The sequence below is a fragment of the Sceloporus occidentalis genome, unplaced genomic scaffold (assembly GCF_023333645.1).
Source record: "Sceloporus occidentalis isolate IW3139 unplaced genomic scaffold, rSceOcc1.0.p SCAF_476, whole genome shotgun sequence".
Taxonomy (NCBI): domain Eukaryota; kingdom Metazoa; phylum Chordata; class Lepidosauria; order Squamata; family Phrynosomatidae; genus Sceloporus; species Sceloporus occidentalis.
In genome coordinates this window covers 5,001-17,219 of record NW_028317456.1, presented here as the reverse complement: position 1 = coordinate 17,219, position 12,219 = coordinate 5,001, and the positions used below count along the sequence as shown (strand labels likewise).

Below are 12,219 nucleotides of genomic sequence, written 5' to 3'. Positions count from 1 at the left end.
TTAGTGGAAGGCGAACGCAAGGTGGTCTTTGGAATTCTGGAGGCGCTCAGTCACCCCAGGGGGCTTGTGAGGAGGGGCAAATGTGAGCTTCAGGTGAGTGACTGTTTGGTGCGGTCGTAAGCGATGGTGAGTTTGGTAGGAATTTAGAATTTTGGGCAAAAGCTAGTGGCCTGGAAACAATAGCGTCATGGAGACCCTGCGGAACAATGCTAGGAAAGCCTTGCTACGTGGCCGTGATGTGGGGGGCACGGCGGGGGGGGGGGCTCTGCGGGACGGCACGGCGGGGGGGGGGGGCTCTGCGGGACGGCACGGCGGGGGGGGGGGGCTCTGCGGGACGGCACGGCGGGGGGGGCACTGCGGGACGGCACGGCGGGGGGGGGCACTGCGGGACGGCACGGCGGGGGGGGCACTGCGGGACGGCACGGCGGGGGGCTCTGCGGGACGGCACGGCGGGGGGCTCTGTGGGACAAAATTTAAATTAAATTAAATTTAAAACATCATTTACTATCCAAGTTCTACTAAAACCAATGAGGCGTCTATTCGTTGGATTCGACGTTCCGCCGTTAAGTTCCTTTTCCGTGTTCGAGCGCAAAGTGATCCTCGTCAATCTGCGACGGCTGAAATAATAATAGATCGATTTTCTCACAGCGTTGCTCTCAATCACCCGCGTTTTCCAGCAGAACGCGTCGGGCTCCTCTATAAATAATGTGACCCGGGTGAGATATTGTCACGGAGTTCCTTTATTTATTTAGGATCTGTCGGCTCAAGAACCCAAACCCAAGTTTTTTTTTGGAAGTAGGACCTCCATGACGTTCATGTAGAATACATAAGATTAAAAGAGACAAATTATAAATTCTGCAACATTCTCGTCGTAACCCCGGGGGAGAAATTCGCAGCAAACGGAATCCAACTTTCATAGAACGGAATCCAAATGAAGTCTTTATTTCTCATAAAATTTCCATTAAGAGAGTTTTTCATATTTGTCTTTTTTTTTTTTTTTTTTCTTTTTCCTCCCAGTGAATGGAAAAACCACGCGAGTCTTGAGAGATCGAGACGTTCGTCGTCCCTCGAGATGTCTGGATTTATTCACAAGGACTTTTCCCAGTTGCAGCCGATGCAGCACGTCGGGCACGGAAAAGCCGACGTGAAAAGTTCCCCGTCCGGCGTGACGCCGTCGGCTCCCTACAGCGCCAACCAGCCCGGCGTCCCCCCCGTGGACCAGAGCCCGGTCTACATCCAGTCTTCGTATGCGGACAACGGGCACGACTACTCGGCGTTGGCGTTTTATAGCCCGCCGACCATGAACTATACCATTCCTGGAAACTCCAGTGACTCCGAGGGTCCGGTAATGAGGCATACCGTCAGCCCGAGCTTACTTTGGACGGCGCAGGACCATATGTCCCCCGTGACTTTGCATTGCCCGTCTTCGTTGATGTACGCAGAGCCGCCGAGGAGCCCGTGGTTTGAGGCAAAGGCTGAGGAGCACATCCTGCCCCTCAACAGGTGAGAACATACCCCGGTCTCTGAACCCGGTGGGATAGCACCTGCCGCTCCGACTTAGAATAGACAAGAGTACACTGTCCACAGGTAATAATCTACCCCGTCAGGGTAAGAACACACCTAGGCGTCAAGTGGGTAAATGTTACGTCCCACATCTCCCTACTCAAGGGTTCGTTGAAAAAAAACCTCAAGAATATAGCCCAACTTTATCAAATAAATAATAATCCAGGAACACAATATAATCGGCTAAACAATATCCACGCCATCCAATCACACACACTTTCCTTTACAATGACAACTACAATGCCATTCAACAATACATGGTTTGGGGAAGGATCCCAAGTGTTCTATGGACCTGCAACATTGTATCACAGACGCTTCCAAGTATGGAACCGCGTGTGACCTACAAATAGGAGGTCGGAATCTAAAACTAGAGGATCAGATGGTTAAATGTAATGTAAAGAAGGTTTTACTTTACTGAGAGCATATTTAATAAGTGAAACGGCCTCCCAGCAGAAGTGGTAGAGGGTAATACAGTGAGGGCAGTAAACATGCACGGGACAGACATACTGCTCCTGAATCTAAGACGAGACCGACGACTGATTAAGGTTCGAGTCTTTGCAGCAGGAGAGACGGGCGACTAGACGGGGGCCGGATGGGGCCGATCTGCCGGCGGGTTCTGTGTTTCTATGTTTAATACAACAGAATCTGTGGAATTTTTGGACAGGGTGGGTTCATACAAAATAAGGCTAATAGCGCTTTAAACCAGGTAGAAAATAATCCCCTTTTTACACAGAAAAGCTTAATTACGCGAGGACGGAGCCTCGGGTCAAAAGATTAAACGTTCTTGCGAAATCATGTAACCGTGGCAACAACAGAGAAACCTTTAATATAAGCGAGAGTGATTGTGTTTGTTTCAGATATCTTCGGTGCCGAGTAACCGTTTCATAAAGGTCTCTATTTGCATAAAAATAAACTTTTATGAAAAAGTCTGCGTTAAATGTAAGAATCTGGATGCTTTTCTACGTCGCTACGGTCACAAACGCATACTTACCTTACGGCATTTTATATGAACCGGTCTGCCACCTGCACGAGCCTCAATGTGCCGCTAATTCAATAAATGTGTAAAAAAAAAAAATAATTACAAAAAAAATTCATGCATCAAAAAAAAGTAGGATTGAGAAATTTTAGGCTAAAACTCTGGAATTCTAGCAAATAAACTTCCACTGATCCGTTTAGTTCTAAATTCAGAGTTCTGGATAACACTGAGCACACCACTTATTTAGTTTACTGAGAAGGTGGTAGATCGGTGAAACAGACTCCCAGCACAGTTGGTAGACGTTAAACATGTAGCTCACTGCTTTATTTGAGTTTGGCTGTCGTTTTTGGTTGCAGAGAAACCCTGAAAAGAAAATCTCAGAATGGCGATTGCCAGAGTCACATCGTCAGCAATCCGGGATCTAAAAGGGACACCCACTTCTGTGCCGTCTGCAGCGATTACGCATCGGGGTATCACTACGGCGTGTGGTCTTGTGAAGGGTGCAAGGCTTTCTTCAAGAGAAGCATTCAAGGTTTGCTGGTTTCTCCCTTTTCTTGCAAACACTCCATGTTATTAATTTCATGAATTATCCCTCTGTTATCTGAGCTCCGATCTACGAGACACCCTGACCCCTTATCATACTGCCTGTGGGAAACAACAGAATGGCTCAGTCTTAAGCACGCAGCCGGACTCTCTAACTTATGGAGGAACGGACTTCATTAGCATCGCCATAAAGCATCAGCTCAGTGTGGTGTTTATTAGAACAAAATGAGATCAAACCAGTTTTTTGTCAATACTGACCTTCATTATTATGTATAGCACTGGGGGGGTTATATTACTGTATACAGCGCTGGGGGGTTATATTACTGTATACAGCGCGGGGGGGTTATATTACTGTATACAGCACTGGGGGGGTTATATTACTGTATACAGCGCTGGGGGTTATATTACTGTATACAGCGCTGGGGGTTATATTACAGTATACAGCGCTGGGGGGTTATATTACTGTATACAGTGCTGGGGGGTTATTACTGTATATTGCGCTGGGGGGTTATATTACTGTATACAGCGCTGGGGGTTATATTACTGTATACAGCGCTGGGGGGTTATATTACTGTATACAGCGCTGGGGGGGTTATATTACTGTATACAGCGCTGGGGGGGTTATATTACTGTATACAGCACTGGGGGGGTTATATTACTGTATACAGGGCTGGGGGGTTATATTACTGTATACAGGGCTGGGGGGTTATATTACTGTATACAGCGCTGGGGGTTATTACTGTATACAGCGCTGGGGGTTATTACTGTATACAGCGCTGGGGGTTATATTACTGTATACAGCGCTGGGGGGGTTATATTACTGTATACAGTGCTGGGGGTTATATTACTGTATACAGGGCTAGGGGGTTATATTACTGTATACAGCGCTGGGGGTTATATTACTGTATACAGCGCTGGGGGTTATATTACTGTATACAGCGCTGGGGGTTATATTACTGTATACAGCGCTGGGGGGGTTATATTACTGTATACAGGGCTAGGGGGTTATATTACTGTATACAGCGCTGGGGGTTATATTACTGTATACAGCGCTGGGGGTTATATTACTGTATACAGCGCTGGGGGTTATTACTGTATACAGCGCTGGGGGGTTATATTACTGTATACAGCGCTGGGGGTTATATTACTGTATACAGCGCTGGGGGTTATTACTGTATATAGTGCTGGGGGTTATATTACTGTATATAGCGCTGGGGGGGTTGTTGCTGTGTACGGCGCTGGGGGGGGTTGTTGCTGTGTACGGCGCTGGGGGGGGTTGTTGCTGTGTACGGCGCTGGGGGGGGTTGTTGCTGTGTACGGCGCTGGGGGGGGTTGTTGCTGTGTACGGCGCTGGGGGGGGTTGTTGCTGTGTACGGCGCTGGGGGGGTTGTTGCTGTGTACGGCGCTGGGGGGGGTTGTTGCTGTGTACGGCGCTGGGGGGGGTTGTTGCTGTGTACGGCGCTGGGGGGGGGTTATGCTTACGTTTTCTCAGTGAGACTTCTACTTTAGCCTCAGGTTTTAAAGATCTGGCTAAAAGATGAAAGCTCTTTTTCGGTTGTTGGAGCGAGACCTGCCGTTCTAAATGAACATCACAATTGTGTTTTTTTTTTTTTCTTTTCCAGGGCACAACGACTACATATGTCCGGCGACAAACCAGTGCACGATAGACAAAAACAGACGCAAAAGCTGCCAAGCGTGCCGGCTGCGGAAATGCTTTGAAGTGGGGATGATGAAATGCGGTGAGATCCCGATTTTTTTTTTTTATTTTTTATTTTATTTTTTACCAGTTTCACAAAGCTGATTATGTTGGGGAAAAATAAAAAAGGATGAACTTGACGGTCTTTTTGGGTTAAGGGCCCATATTTGTTGTTTCAGAAATCATGAAAAACATTGTGTCTCAAAAAGATGGTAAAAAGAAAAATGTTTCTCCAATTACAAAAGCAATTAGATATTTGCCTACATCAACCTTTTGTACTCCCAGTAATGACTGAAAACCCTCTTAACTTTGTATAAAAATGTATCCAGTCTCTCTCTTTTTGGCATCTTAATTGCCCTTCCTGCAAAAAATAATATAATTTTTGTTTCATAAACATTAAATCTTTATAAAACTCTCTCTTTTGTGTTGTGGAACATTGTCCTTTTTTCTTTTAATATTAAAAAAAAACAAAAACCCAAAAAACCCCCCCCAAAAACTGGATCTTCAGCCAATATCCACGTCGTGGGTTTAATTTTTTTTTTGCTTTTTGTTATATAATTCTTTTTTTATTTAAATGGTACATTTTTCGAATATAAATATTGAATACTTTTTAGGAACGAGACGGGAACGCTGCGGTTACCGCATCATACGGCACAGGCGCCACTCGGAAGATCAGATGAGTTGTTTCGGAAAGAGCAAAAAGATGGTTGAGAGCGCAGGGCGAGTGAAGGACGTCCTCCCGGCCTCTTTGGGTCCAGAACAGTTTGTTTTGTGTTTAATCGAAGCTGAGCCGCCAAACGTTTTGTTAATGAACCGACCCAGCAAACCCTTCACCGAGGCGTCCATGATGATGTCGCTGACGAAGCTGGCCGACAAGGAGTTGGTTCATATGATTGGATGGGCCAAGAAAATTCCTGGTAAGAGAAAATGGAAATTTGAGATTAAAATAAGAAATTTGATCGGAACTGAAGATGAAATTACAGAGAAAAATCTATATTCTACATAAAAAAAAAAAAAAAAAATCTTTTAAGCTGGTTTCTTTAAAAGGGGGTTAGACATACATTATTTACCTTTTTTTTTTTTTTTTTTTTTAAAAGGTTTAATCACATGACTTAAAAATAAATAAATTGTGGTAAATTTCCCATTTCTAGGGTTCGTGGAGCTGAGTCTATATGATCAAGTCCGTCTCCTGGAGAGCTGCTGGCTGGAAGTTCTGATGATGGGATTAATGTGGAGGTCGATTGATTACCCAGGAAAGCTGATCTTTGCGCCAGACCTTGCTCTAGACCGGTAAATAATAAAAAAAAAAAAAATATCATTAAAAACCAGTATCTATAAGGTGCAGTGACAGCCCTCCCCCCTTCTGATTTTTTTTTTTTTTTTAATCTGCAAGATTGGTTAATTTCTCTCCTCGCCATTTATTTTGTGAGTTTATTTATGGAATACGTTTTATGAGCAATGGGTCGTTCCGTCTTAAGAGTGAATGGTCTCGACATTCCACCGATCTTCTGGTTTCAGGCTTCTTCCCCAAAACCTTTTACAAAACTCCTAAACATAACGCAGTAGAATATGCGGAATATTTGGGTCATCAAATCCCTTTACGTCGGATAATAAAAGCTGCGAGGTCTTTCTTCCAGACAAGGGCGTTCAAGAAGAGCATTTCCTCCAAAGAGCTTTAATGCTATTATCAAATTAATCCCTAACTTTGTCAAAATACGATAGACATGGATTTTTTTTTTTTTAAATGTTTTCTTCCTCGAAAATCTCCTCCGTTCTTCAAACTTCAATACTCAACATGGTGTCAAATCAAAGCCTTTTGTTTGGGACAATAACCAGCCGTCATTGGACTGGGAAGAACATAACGTTCCCGTATCAAACATAGAGAAAATAATATTATTATTATTATTATTATTATTATAATAATGGTTTAAAGGGACACTATGATCGTTAGAGTTGGTTTGCTTTGATCTTGGTGGTCCAACTCTTCTTCATTGGGGACGACAAGAATCTCCAGGATAAAAATGCAAACCTTCGATATGCAAATATATTCTGTAAGTTACTTATAAATCAAGTAAATAATGTTTTCTGATTAGCTCCAAAAGGGTAATACTTGGGGGGGGTGGGTGGGTGGGTGGGGGGGGGAGTGAATTACTGCTGGTGTGAATCTGGAGCAAATAACTTATAACTTATCTATCACCAAGCGGTCGTGATTCACCGAATTCCTCTGGAATCCCACAATATGTGAGAATTCGCCAATTCGGTAAAATTATTGTCGTCAAAATAAATAATGGATTTTCGGGGAATTCCAGCAAAGGCTTTCACGCCAAACGTAACACGCAGTATATATTTACGAAGTAAGGAATGGAAACGTTTAGCAAATAACCTGTGATAGAGATGTTTTTTTGTGTGTTTAGTAGTTTGAGATGGAATTCTCCAGCATTTATCATATTATTATTATTTTAATAAACGCTCTATAAATTCGAATTCTAAACTACTTAATATATGTTGCATAAGCTTACAAAAAATGGTAACTGTTTCCCTGGCTGCCAAGCCAACGAGCCATCGGCTCGACCTAAAATCTCCTATTCTGTTAAATGATTCTAGGAATAAAATGGGTATTTTCTGTGATACCTGTGAGTCCGATGTATTAGGAGCCATAATAAACCATTTGTAAAATTGCTTTTTCTGCCAGAAAAAAAATAAAATGCTTTGTTGGATGTTTCCAGGGAAAGTTTCTGTGTCGGTACAAAAATAAATGGTAATGCATGACTTACGGTTCCAGAAAAAAATCTATTGCGCAATACTGAAAGAAATACAAACCTATAAAATATGTGGTATTTAAGTACATAATACTTTAGAACTGATGCCTCTGAATGTAGAGTCAAACATAAGAAGCCATAATCTAAAAGTAGAGGATCAAAGGCTTAGATGGAATGGAAGGAAGTTTTACTTTACTGAGAGGGTGGTAGATAAGTGGAACAGCCTCCCAGCAGAAGTGGTAGAGGGTAATACAGCGAGGGTATTAAAAATGCATGGGATAGACATACGGCTCCTGAATCTAAGACGAGACCAACGACTGATTAAGGTTTGAATTAAAAACAAAACATGTGAAGGAAGCATACTGTGGTATGCTCCCTGTGTTTAGGAGACACAGCTGGGGGTGGAGTTAAATGCAGGGGGTGGAGTTAAATGCGATGAAAGAACTCTATAACTAAAGTATCCAGCAGCTGTTTACATGCCGTAAAATGCACCGAAATCCATGCAAGATGGACTCCAATACGCATTTAACGTGAAAATAGAGCTGGACTCCTCCTTTACTTAAAATGTAATCTTTAATATTAATCTTATATCTATCTCTAAAAACATCTGAATGCGAATGGCATCTAAACGAAATAATATTTTAATTATAATAAAGGATTTTTTTCCCATACTTGTAGCAAAGAAACCTTAAAAAATATTAAATTTTAAGTAATAATTGCTCGTCATCTACAGTGAATCCCCAGGTGCCTGAGACTGACGTAAAATATCTGCCTTTCAAATATTGATTTGGCAAAATGAATGAAACCGACTGCTGTAAATATTTATAAAGGGGGGGGGAAACTGCTCTGCGTGATGTCCTGCAATAATACAGAATAATAAGCACTGTCATGAAAAGAAATCTTCGATCTGCTACCTTTCCCAAATCCTACATTTTAGCTCCATACTTCATATAACGTTATATTATACACACACCTGTTCAAAAGTTTGGCATTCAAATTACATGAAATGGATTAGAAATCCAGCGCAGACGGGGTTGATGTTGTAAATGACTACGAAACGGCTGATTTTTAATGGAATCTCTTCATAGACCTACAGAGGCCCTTTATCGCTCCCATCACTCCTGTGTTCCAATGGCCCTTTATCACTCCCATCACTCCTGTGTTCCAACGGCCCTTTATCACTCCCATCACTCCTGGGTTCCAATGGCCCTTTATCACTCCCATCACTCCTGTGTTCCAACGGCCCTTTTCACTCCCATCACTCCTGTGTTCCAATGGCCCTTTATCACTCCCATCACTCCTGTGTTCCAATGGCCCTTTATCGCTCCCATCACGCCTGTGTTCCAATGGCCCTTTATCACTCCCATCACTCCTGTGTTCCAATGGCCCTTTATCACTCCCATCACTCCTGTCTTCCAAAGGCCCTTTTCACTCCCATCACTCCTGTGTTCCAATGGCCCTTTATCACTCCCATCACTCCTGTGTTCCAATGGCACATTGTGTTTGCTGAACTAAGCTTAAGTTTAACAAGCTAATTGATCGTAATTTGTAATTTCCTTGTTTTCCATGTAAGCAGCTCAGTGACCCCAAACTTTTGAACAGTCTTAATTGGTAGCAGCCGTGGGATCCGTATTTTTTGTTTGTTTGGTTTTTTTTTTAAATAGTCACATTCAGCTCACAATGGCATACATTTTTCACTGTAATGTTTTTTTTCTTGTAGATTTAATGCCCATTAATAAGGTCCCCATCTTTAGGGGGAAATGTACACTTTTGGTTCATAATCTGACCTGTGGGGTCTTCATAAATGACTGACGTTTTCTTTTTTTATTTTCAGGGATGAAGGGAAATGCGTGGAAGGGATTCTGGAAATATTTGACATGCTCCTCGCAACTACTTCAAGATTTAGAGAATTAAAACTTCAGCACCGGGAATACCTCTGCTTAAAAGTTATGATTCTGCTCAACTCCAGTAAGTAACGGCGGTCGCGCCAAGACTTCTATGTATCCTTTTCTTTCAATTATTATTCCCTTTTAGATTGTAAGCTCACGAGCGCCGGCCGTCATAAACCCACCATTCCTGCCAGGAACTTTGTGTAAAGGAACCATAAGGTTAGATGGCAGCTCATGGGCCAAGTTCTCCACTCCTTGTGTCTGTATTAATGTATATTTGTTTGGGCTTAAAAATAAATAAAAGGCATAATAATAATAAAGGATATACCATTATGATCACAAATGGGTTTTAAACGTCTTAATATATTACAAAATCATCCATTATGAACATTTATAAAATAGCATTAATCTATTTAAATATGAATAACTATTATTTATTAATAATAATAATTATTATTAATAATAATATTTAAAATCACATATTTCCAAAGAAACACAACAATTTGGAAGCTATGGAGCTTTTAATTTAAAGCCAAACTGAGCAGCGGGAAGTAGATCTCATATTTTCACTTTTTCAGAATATGTGACTTTAACAATAATTGTATTTCTGAAATATAAATATTATTATTATTATTCTGAACACATTTTTTTCCCGTTTAATGTTTGACCCGCAGGCATGTTTCCGTTCTTCAATACGGTGGAAGAGTCCGATAGCAGCAGGAAGCTTCATCATCTCTTGAACACGGTCACCGACGGACTTATCTGGGTCATTTCCAAGAGCGGAATCCCCTTCCGGCAGCAGTCGACGCGTCTGGCGAATTTACTGATGCTTCTCTCCCACGTCAGACACGCCAGGTAAGAAGACATTTAATGACTGTAGAATAATATGTTACATGTAAAATACTTTAAATCGATTTGTATGGATGGTCACCAATGTAGATAATTTTTAAGAACTCTTAAATTTATAGTTATATCTCCAAGTCTCCTAGAATAATGTGCAATATTTCCACAGTTTAATTTCTAAATCCTTTTTCCTGCTGTTTCTATATAGCATGAGGCGAGGAAAGAGGGGGCATGAGGCGAGGAAAGAGGGGGCATGAGGCGAGGAAAGAGGGGGCATGAGGCGAGGAAAGAGAGGTATATCAGACGAGGAAAGAAGGGCACTGGGATTTGGGACCCAGAGAGGGACTGGCCAAACTGAACAGGGACACTTAGAACATGACCTTAGAGCTAGACCTTAAGGGATTCCTAATTTTAATTTAAAAAAAATGCACGTGTTCCATGTAGAATATATTTATTGAAGGCTCATAGAAATAATTTTAAAAATAAATGGGGCATCCTACATGAACACCTGGGGTGGGAATTGTGTTTTTGGTGTTTAATGATTGTTTTATATATGTGGCCATACTCTATCACCTATGGGAAAATGTTGCCAATCATTTTTTGGCCTCCATGGTTATATTCCTTAAAGCCCAGCACTTTCCTGTCGTTGGAGAAATCGTGTGCGCAGCTTCTGTTGTACTTGGTAACCCAGCGTGCGGAAGACGGAAATCCCGGTATAGGCAATAAATATCTAATTAAACGTAAATAACAATGTATCTATTTATCATTTCCCCTTCAGTTACAAGGGAATGGAGCATCTGCTCAGCATGAAATGTAAGAACGTGGTTCCGGTGTATGACCTGCTCCTGGAGATGCTGAACGCGCACACGCTACGAGAGCAAAGGAAATCGATGGAATCTCCAAGTTTTGCCCCCAAACCTGTAAACGAGGGGAGGGACGCGGGGCAACCTGCGCAGTGACTCTATTGGCCAAGGGACCCTTAAGTCCTGATGAAGATCTTGATGCATTCTATGGTGAATCCTACCCTGAAGATAGACGTTCTAACGCCATAGGATGCGTTTTTCCTATAAATCTGATTGTTTCATGGCGCTAAAACTGTCGTTAAGGGCACTTTGTAGATTTATATCAAGTTCTAAATGATCTTTTTTAAGATCCTCAGGTGAGTTGGCCGTATTTTTTGGCTTTTGGCTTCTTGTTTCCCCCCCCCATACATGATATCTCTCTTTATTCTTTTTAACCCATGCTGTGTTATATTGTGATATGGATTCGTTTGGGTGACATTTGAGCGAGGATTAGATCTGCAAATATCAGTCTGAGGTTCTAACAACACAAAGCCTGCGGCCGCTTTAAAATGTGTGATCCTGACCCAGAACATGGAAATGTGTTGTTCGAATAACAATGATGTCATTTATGACAGCAGTTGCCAAATATATACATCTATAGCCATTTAGTGCATAACTCCCATCAACCTTGGGCAGTAAGAGACACAATGACTTCCGGTATAGCACGGAATAGCATCCTTCAGGGATCTGCCTGTATATTGTCTGTGATGCGGGAGTCTGGAGGTTGCCCCTGTCAGTGATACATTGTAAATCGCTGTTCATTTGGAAAGGCTCTGGTGACCACGTAGAATAATGGCTGGTTGGATATTTCACAGATGTCCAAGTCTGTTTCCCATCACAAGAAGACCAGATACCCCTATCTTCACTGAATTTTCAACAGGAGGGTGGTAGGTGGGCGGAACAGCCTCCCAGCAGAGGTGGTAGAGGGTAATACAGTGAGGGTATTAAGCAGGCGTGGGATAGACATACGGCTCCTGAATCTAAGACGAGACCAACGACTGACTAAGGTCCGAGTCTTTGTTTTAAAACGGCGAGCTTGTTCTGTTAAGGGACGTTAGTTAGATTTTTCACGTTTTATTTCTTGGCAGAAACCCCCAGAATTTCTCTT

The 12,219-nt window shown here is 42.3% G+C and overlaps 1 protein-coding gene across 1 annotated transcript; it reads left to right on the top strand.

Moving 5' to 3' along the window:
- Positions 1–1,072: 1,072 nt before the first annotated feature.
- LOC149271646 (estrogen receptor beta-like) lies at positions 1,073–11,228 on the top strand. Its single transcript, XM_089507242.1, has 8 exons — positions 1,073–1,503; positions 2,896–3,071; positions 4,705–4,821; positions 5,393–5,695; positions 5,930–6,068; positions 9,372–9,505; positions 10,101–10,281; positions 11,048–11,228. Exons 1-8 carry the CDS (start codon positions 1,073–1,075, stop codon positions 11,226–11,228), a joined length of 1,662 nt encoding a protein of 553 aa, XP_089363368.1.
- The last annotated feature ends 991 nt before the right edge of the window (positions 11,229–12,219 follow it).